General features: G+C 34.9%; 1 protein-coding gene across 1 annotated transcript; it reads right to left on the bottom strand.

Moving 5' to 3' along the window:
• Positions 1–429: 429 nt before the first annotated feature.
• Positions 430–8,574, bottom strand: LOC111708778 (uncharacterized). The gene is made up of 15 exons (XM_023482250.1): positions 7,962–8,574; positions 7,796–7,845; positions 7,271–7,463; positions 6,863–6,995; positions 6,066–6,184; positions 5,236–5,368; positions 4,798–4,998; positions 4,105–4,268; positions 3,435–3,889; positions 2,854–2,956; positions 2,567–2,657; positions 2,257–2,355; positions 1,574–1,636; positions 1,358–1,476; positions 430–482 (listed from the first exon to the last, which is right to left on the bottom strand). Exons 1-15 carry the CDS (start codon positions 8,525–8,527, stop codon positions 455–457), a joined length of 2,517 nt encoding a protein of 838 aa, XP_023338018.1. The 5' UTR covers positions 8,528–8,574; the 3' UTR covers positions 430–454.
• Between the last annotated feature and the right edge of the window lie 324 nt (positions 8,575–8,898).

Below are 8,898 nucleotides of genomic sequence, written 5' to 3'. Positions count from 1 at the left end.
CGAGAAGAGACATTCAAAAAAACATTTTGGCCGAAATAACATTTTTAAAAACTATTCACTATTTACACAGATATTTTAACTTTGAAGATCAATAATAACTCGAGTTTTATAGTTAAGTTTTGTTGACAAAATTCTAGTTCACTGCTTCTCCTGAGCTCATAAATAATGAAGAAGATAAAATTTTAAATTACTTGCGCAGAATTCAATTAATTCTTTTACTTTATTGGTTACCAGCTCTGATTTCTTTTTTTAAATTTTATAAAATAAATACAAAGATCTCTTCAGGTCGTCCAGAAATCACAGCTGTAATTTGTATCCAGGGAAAATAGAATCAAGGAATTTCTCCAGATTCTCCTGGATTTATCAGGATGAAAAAAGAACGCATTTAAGTCATGATAAATTTTTAATTTCTCCAAATTGTTTTGTTTCGTTTAAATGCTATCGTCACCAGAATTCAAAATCCCAGCTTTTCTCTTGCTCTCCTTAACATTTCCAAATGTAGAATATGATTTAGAAGTAAAGGATACAGAGGCCAAATTTATAGAATTTAAGCCGCGGCTTAAATTTGATACGCGACTCAAATATGGTTGGTTCCACTTCAAATTAAATTCAATGTTTTAAATCTAAGCCGGCACTCAATTAAACCCGGTGTTTAGCGGATATGAGACGCGGCTCAAATTTATTAAATTCGGACTCTTTGTTAAAAAATATTATTTATCCATTTCAAAAAAAAAAATTCATTGGTTTTCAGACAAGAATACCTTTTTTTAATTCATGGATTTGAATGCAACAAAATGTATGTTAATACATATCAAACGCCACTAGTGGTGGTAATTGGGATTATGCTTGATCCACTCTTTTTCTTAATCTCTAGATTAAAATGCTTGTTCTGCTCTTGTTATGAATCTCTGATTATTTAACCGATCGGGAATAAGGATATCTGATTCTAAAGTTTTCAGCTCTGGTTCCTTTAATCACCCAGAGCTGAAAACTTTATAATCCTGGATATTGAAATCAATGTTTGATCTCCTCTTTTTGTTAATCTTCAGATTATTATAATCTTTATCCACTAAATGGCTTAAATTCTACCAATTAGAGATAAAAAAATCTTAAGTTTTCACAGTGGATATTCAGATTAAACGATCGAGATTAAGGGTATCCAATTCTAAAGTGTCCAGAGCTGAAAACTTTAGAGTGGGATATCCTTTATCCCGATCGGTTAATTAATCTGGAGATCAATAATAAGAGGAGAACATGCATTATATAATCTCGAGATTGAGAAAAAGAGTAGATCAAGCATTAATCCCGATATCCACCATTCAAAAGTTCCGATATCAGCTCAGGTTCCTTTAATTACCTACTATTCCACGTGGCAATGAAGAATGTTCTGGAGTTGTGGTTTTCCACGCTAAACTTCTCCTCGAATATATTTTTATTTCTAGGATATCCTGGAGTTCGTCGTGGATCTTCTAAACCCTGAAAATAAATAAAAGGTTATAAAGTAGAACTTAAGCCCAGACATTCAGACAGACGGCGGACAGAAAATGTTTGATCACAAAGTTTGACAACTTACGTTTGATCTGAGCCAAGGTTCAGCCGGATTCGTTATCCTTTGCTCAAAGGGGATTCTTGGAACCTGAAATTAAAAACATTTATTTGAAAGAAGCAACTATTCTACTTTATATTTTCAGTATCGTACATAATAGCATTTACCTAACTCTCTACCTAAACACCTCAGCACCTACCCAGACATATTAGCACCTACTTAAACACCTAAGCACCTACCTAAACACTACTTAAACACCTCAGCGCCTACCTAAACACCTTAGCACCTACCTAAACACCTCAGCCCCTACCTAAAGACCTCAGCACCTACCTAAACATCTTAGCACCTACCTAAACATCTCAGCACCTACCTAAACACCTCAGCATCTACCTAAACACCTCAGCACCTACCTAAACACCTCAGCACCTACCTAAACACCTCAGCACCTACCTAAACATCTCAGCACCTGCCTAAACATCTCAGCACTTACCTAAACATCTCAGCACCTACCTAAACATCTCAGCACCTTCCTAAACGCCTCAGCACTTACCTAAACATCTCAGCACCTACCTAAACATCTCAGCACCTACCTAAACGCCTCAGCACCTACCTGAACATCTCAGAACCTACCTGAACACCTCACCACCTACCTAAACACCTCAGAACCTACCTAAACCCCTTAGCACCTACCTAAACACCTCAGCATTTACCTCATGATCCATTATTTCAATCTTTTTAGTATTCCTGTCTTGTTTAAAGTTAGCGTAGAAGCTGAGTTTATTGCAGAGCTCGTCTTTGTTATCATGGTTCTAGGATTCAAAGTTTATTCTAGATTTTAAATATATCAGATGCCGAAACTTTTTAATGGATAATCTTATCAGTAAATACAATCAGTTTCTTTTTTAGTACGTCGATTAGACAGACCATTAAAGATAAAAATAAAATACCTTTTCATTTCAAAGATCTAAATATCTACTTTAGAAAGAATATGTTTTAATCCTAATTCTAAATAAACATTTCCTTTGAGAATTTATTGTTTCTGAATCCGAAGCATTGATGGAGGTCTCCACTTTTACATTCCCCAGTTCCACAGCGTCTACTTATCTCCAGTCTTAAATATTGATTTGAATTCAATAATTGTATAGAACTGCATCAAAAAGATAAATAAAAAAAAATTTTTTTATTTTTCTTTCTCTATGATAGTTGTCTGAAAATGTGTGAGGTACAAAAACAAAATTGAGTAAACTTAAATTAGAGTTAATTCCCTTTACTAAAAAAAAGAGGCGCGAAGCGTCAAGAAATTCTACCTGGAACAAGAGTTTACGTGAATTCCGTTCCAGAAGCATTGAAGACTACTGCAGGTGTCCGGATGTGCTACCTCGCCAAGAATCTCAATACCATCATCTTCATCTGAATATAATCAGTGAGTTTGGCGGATTTTTTAAAATACCTTTATATCGTATTTCTGTTGAGCTCATAATCTAAAAACAAAGAGAACATATTTTTTTGACTCGTCCCCATTACTGTCTCAAAAAAAGTTTTCGACTTTTATATTTCAAGACGAAAATTTTGTGTTTTTTCTTCTCTTACATTTGTGAATTATTCAAATTATTCATCGTTTATCATGGAGAAAAGCCGAAGCGGGGGAATTTAATTGTATAATGAAGTTTAATACCAAGATTTGAACCCTAGAATAAAATTTTTAAAAAGCATGAACCAAATTGAAAAACGCCAGAAATAGTTCTGTTCCGGGCCGACTGCCATGCAGTTAGTCTCCCTCTGGGATAATGGCCCAGCATTATTCTTGAATACGCTAGGAGTAGAAGAGGGGCACCAGCCCCGATTTCATTGATCGACGGGTCGTCTTTTAATAATAATAAAAGATTACCTCCTACATCCATATACTCGGGAGAATTCGGAGTAATCACAGAATGCTTAATATCAGTTTCCATCCCGTATTCAGCAATATCATTCTCCGTCCCAGGTTGAGCATTCTCATGTGTACTAGATACATTTCCAACCATTTTTAGAACATTTCGGAGTGCATCATTCTCTAGCAATAGATTTAAGTACGGGACTTGAGGTAGAGAGGCACTACTGGAGGTCATGCTGGGAGCTATAATTTGGGACTGAGATGTGTTAAATAATGGCGGAGGGGGATTAGAGTAGTTTTCCATTGGCGCCGAGTTGGCGAATTCCATGTTAGGCGGCGATGTACGATGCTCAGGAGGATAAGTTTCCCAGGGAGAACTTCGTCCTGGCATAGAACTATGAGATCTAGATGTTTCCACCATTTTTTCCTGATCAGAATGAGTTTCCGATGTGGACGTATCGGCGATATATCTGAGAGTTGAAAACATTAATTTAAGGTAATTAATAAATCCGAAATTAATTTCTAAAAATACTTTTTGTGTAAAAATAACTCTATGTAAAAAAAATACTTTTTGTGTAAAAAAACTTTTTGTAGCAAAAAATACTTTTTGTGTGAAACAGAACTTTTTGTGCTAAAAAATACTTTTAGTATCTAAAACTTTTTCCAATAAAAGGTTTCAACTCGCCTTCGCTCTTTCTTGATCTGTAGAAGATCTCTAGGAGCACTATAAGGTTTATGAGTAGAAGAGAGAGTAGATGAAGTATATAGACTTGATGCAGATAAGTTTACGCCAGGCTCAGATTCTACGGTTTCCTGTTTAATCAGTCTCTGTGGCAGAAGAGGTGGTACCTACATCCAGTCAAATATGTATGTTAAATTCCGTCAGGGAAAAAAGTAATATAATTTAACCTGTGACCAAAGCCACAGGACCTTACCAAACTTTTATTTTGACCACAAATATATAATTATTAATAGTGTACTAGGCATCGATGATGGGCGCTTCGATTTAAACATTTTAAGTGAATTTTGAAAAATCAATTTTTTTATTCTAGCCATCCATAAAAATTTCCTGGTTTCATGAAAAAATGTGGGCCCAATCAGTCCAGCCGTGTTGACGTTTTTCGGATACAAACGGAGAGACAGATTATTAGCAAAGTATATAGATAGATATAGATATTCTGGTTTTTATCAATATAAACATTAGACTTTCAAATTACATGCTTAAAATTAAAATTAAGAATATTTTTTCCTCTTAAATCCTTCATTTTCCCCAATTATTACCACTTAGCATTTTTAACGTTGGGGGGGGGGCGGTTTTTGAAGAAATTTAAAGCTTTTTTAAGAAGTTTATGCACTAAACAATCAACATATTTGTTTCCTGAAAGTCTGAAGATTTAGCAGTATCGTAAACCCTGGTGAGAATCTCTTGGCTTGGAAAACACCGTTTTCCCGGGTTCTGATTTCTCTCCACGTGTAGAATTAGATCCTCCTTGGTCCTAAACCTAGCCATACAACCCCTGCACCAGGATATCCTGTGCTCTTCTTGATCCTTCTTCTTCAGTTTAGGATAGCAGGCATGCTAAATATTTTTCAAAATTTAAATATTTTTAACCCCGGAAAATCATTTATTGAGTTGATGGAGCTTTAAAAAAGAATCGAGAAATTTGGATAATCTTGCAACAAAATATAACTTATATATGCAAAGAGCTCATAACCGTGTTTGAAATTCTTACCGCAAACTGTAAGAAAAGTGGGGAAAACTAGTATAAAAGGATTGCATAGTAGTTTGGTTAAGTATTAATTCTTCTATATTTACCAACATATGAAGCTCGAATTCCGAGTCTGATGAGCAATTAAGAGTAAGGCATTTAGTGCAGGAATATCCTTTCAAAACTTTAGGAAACTCGACAATATTCATCTCCGTCATCTTCTTCTGCAACTCATCCTTACTAAACAAAATAGTAAGTAAGTAAGTAAGTAAGTAAGTAAGTAAGTAAGTAAGTAAGTAAGTAAGTAAGTAAGTAAGTAAGTAAGTAAGTAAGTAAGCAAGCAAGCAAGTAAGTTGAGTAATTTTTTTTATAAAACTAGCTTTTGGAATTCCAGCTAAGTTTTTCTTATAAAAATTAAACCAACTTTTTTAAACTAGACTAAGAACATTTCCGTGGTTCTATGGAGTTCTTTAATCAAAATTTGAGGCAAATCGGTCAAGGGGAACTGAGTTATGATCGGACATCCAAAAAGACAAACAAAAAGTGGAGATGGATTGTTTTAAAGTTGTTGGAGAAATAAATAGGTTTAGGACCAGATATTATTCTTTAAGTGAAATTGGGTAAAATGAAGACTTCAGGGGTAACAACTTATCCCTCGGAGTCGGGACTCAGGGGAAAGCGGGGTCTGATTTTTGAAAGATCTATCAAGAAAAATAAAAAAATCATGCAAGGTACTATGTGCACATAAAAAATAATTAGAGGGGAGTGTGATTTTTTTAGGTAATTATTATTAATTTACCATTAAATTATCTTAAAATTTAAATATTTTTTGTTCTTCAAACTAAAATTGAAGCTAATAATATATATTTTTTCTATGTCGTTTAAAAAATACATATTCTTCATATTTATATTATTTATGAATGTATGACTGTCCTACCTGAAATCCATCCTGGCAAAATGTGCGACCACCTCCTCAATATCGCTGTACCATATATCCGAGGGTACCTTCACATGGTAGGATTCGGGATGGGTTCGAATATGATGGTTGGCAGCATCCTTCAAACAAGAATCTTATGTTAGAACTATATTCTAAAAAGGTATTTTATTTGAAACCAAGTCGATACAAGGACAAATATTTCAGGAGAATTAGACTAGTAAGGTAATCTAATATATTAGTTTAATAACATAAAAATGATACTAAAACACGTTATTAAAACCTCAATGAAAAAAAGCTGTCAACAAAAGTTTTTAAATAAGGGTAAACTCCAGGGGTGAATACAGGATTGAAGTGAGGGGTGTGGTAGATTTATTTAGGAACCAAAAAAATCCAGATCTAGGAACCAAAAGACACGCCGCAGACGAAATTCTTTTTAAGATAGATTGAGAAGCTATTCTGAAATCTCAGTGGGGGGGAGGCTCAGAATTCGTAAGGGGGGTGCAAAGGTCCTGTCGCCACCCCCCCCCCCTGTATCTGCCCCTGGTAAACTCTGTTTCGTGTTTTTCCACCTATTAGATTCATTCTTTAAACAAATGTACACATTATTTGTAGATAAAATGTAAAAAATAATTTTTTTTAAGCTAAAAAAGGAAATAATTTTCCTTAAAATTTAATATATTAAAAGCAAACAACATAACCCTGTTTTTTTTGCATTAAAAATTAACATTAATTATTATTTAATATTTAGTTATTTTACGAATTTTATATAATAAGATTGTTATAAACAAGATTAATACCATTGTATCCTCGTAGAAGGTGTGACAGATTCTACAGCATTTATATCCTATTGAAACCTTATCTCTAGGTTTAGGTTTAAAGTAAGGATCATCAGCTAATATTGGCTCTGTTACTTGTCTTCCAACACTGGGTCTAAAAATTATTTCATTCCATAGAATCAGAAATATTTTTTACGACAATGGTTCATACTTTTAAGGATGGAATAATTTTAAGGATTAGGGAAAGGGAATAAAAAATTGAACATTAACTCAGTCAAAACAAAAATCTATTATCCTCTGTTCTAAGACCTCATGCATGGGGAAAAAATAAAGAAGAATTAAAGAATTCTGCATGAATCAAACAATGAATTAAAGAATGAACGTGTTTGTTGTTAATCTTATTAACATTTCTTGTTTCTCTGCACGAACCTTATACTCCGATCTCTCTTGGATTTTCCGCTGACTTCACCAATAATTTGGTCAATATTTCGCCAATCCAACATTTCTTTTTTCTTCTTCTTCTTCTTCTTTTTAGTATCCTCTGTGTCAGGAAAGTAGCTGTGAGCCCTCCAATCTCGAACCTTATTGTTAGGCGCACACTGGACTGATAAACCACGAAGGACTAAAATAATTTTTTTTCAATCCTATTGAAGAAACTGTGGACCCCCGGCCCCTCTTTATCAACATGTTCAACTTCGAAAGCATAACGGAGTTAATTCCATAACAAATATTTTTCTTTAATATTTTGGGTTCGTTCGGTTAGACCGTTTACAACAAACGTCTATATTATATACTTTATTATGTGCGTGAGTTTCGAAGTCGCAGATTGTTATCTAGACTAGAGCGGGGAGACGGGGACAGGGTCGAGGGTGGGGTCCAAAGATTGCTCACTAGGAAATTTACCAATCTTAACATGATTTTATAATTTATTTCAAGGGAAAGGATTTAACATACCTGGAGACTTGGAAGAAGACTCTCGGCGTGTAATTTTACTGTTCTCTTTCCTACTCAAAATACGTAATATTATTTATAAATCAATTTCTCAGACTTATCTTATAAGGCCCAAAACAACGATAGTAAAATATTTAATTACTAATAAATATATTATATATAACATTACCTCATTGACTCCGGGGGTTTAATTTTCTTTCCCCTTTCATAAACACGTTCTTTTGAGACAGACTTGTTTCTAGCCTGATGTCTACTATATGCTCGGCTTTTATTCCAGGAGTCAGATCTGCTCCTGCTCCTTCCTGTCGGTCTGAGTTCAGATCTGCTCCTGCTCCTTCCTGTCGGTCTGAGTTCAGATCTGCTCCTGCTCCTTCCCGTCGGTCTGAGTTCAGATCTGCTCCTGCTCCTCCCCTTCAGTCTTGGGTCAGATCTGCTCCTGCTCCTTCCCGTCGGTCTTGGGTCAGATCTACTCCTGCTCTTTTGTCTCGGCGAATCCATTCTACTTCTGCTCACTGATGGTTTAATCCGTAAATTGGATTTTGCCCTCTCCCGAGGACTTCTAATACTTCCGCTTCTGCATCCTGGACTTTTTCTACTTCTGCTCCTACTTCTACCTCTTGACATAGGGGATACCCCATGTACATACACCCTGGATACACTTCTGACCGACTGATGTGTTCTAGACCTTTTGGATCTTTCAGGGCTTAATCTACTTTTAGATTTGATTCTTTCCATCACTTCTGTAATCTATACATATAAAGTTGTAATCTCTGTTTGTTTGTCCGATCAAAATTATTATTATTTATTTTTCAAATTAGGAAATACCAACTTTTTTCTATTATATATTTGGAATAATACCAAGAAAGAATCCGATGTGCTAGCATGCAGCTTTGAAAAACAATTATCATTATTTTGTTTTTAACGGATTATTTAATGAATGTTAAGCAAAAATTTGGTCTGTCTTAGTGAACGATTCTTGCCCCCCCCCCCCCTATTAATTTTGTACATAACCGCTTATTCCTCAGCAAAATTATTATTTCTTATTTTTATCATTTCGGGGTTAGGTCGCTGCGGCTAGAACAGGCTAGGGGGCCGAGTGCCGCGGC

The sequence above is a fragment of the Eurytemora carolleeae genome, unplaced genomic scaffold (genome assembly GCF_000591075.1).
Source record: "Eurytemora carolleeae unplaced genomic scaffold, Eaff_2.0 scaffold908, whole genome shotgun sequence".
NCBI classification, from domain to species: domain Eukaryota; kingdom Metazoa; phylum Arthropoda; class Copepoda; order Calanoida; family Temoridae; genus Eurytemora; species Eurytemora carolleeae.
This window is presented reverse-complemented; position numbering and strand designations above follow the sequence as displayed.

Excerpts from the sequence above, each read along its gene's own strand:
- LOC111708778 (XM_023482250.1), bottom strand. The coding sequence starts at position 8,527 with ATGGAAAGAATCAAATCTAAAAGTAGATTAAGCCCTGAAAGATCCAAA. Across the intron at positions 1,637-2,256 it reads TTGAAATAATGGATCATGAG|GTTCCAAGAATCCCCTTTGA; the intron begins GTAAATGCTGAG and ends TTTTAATTTCAG. Across the intron at positions 1,477-1,573 it reads AACCTTGGCTCAGATCAAAC|GGTTTAGAAGATCCACGACG; the intron begins GTAAGTTGTCAA and ends ATTTATTTTCAG.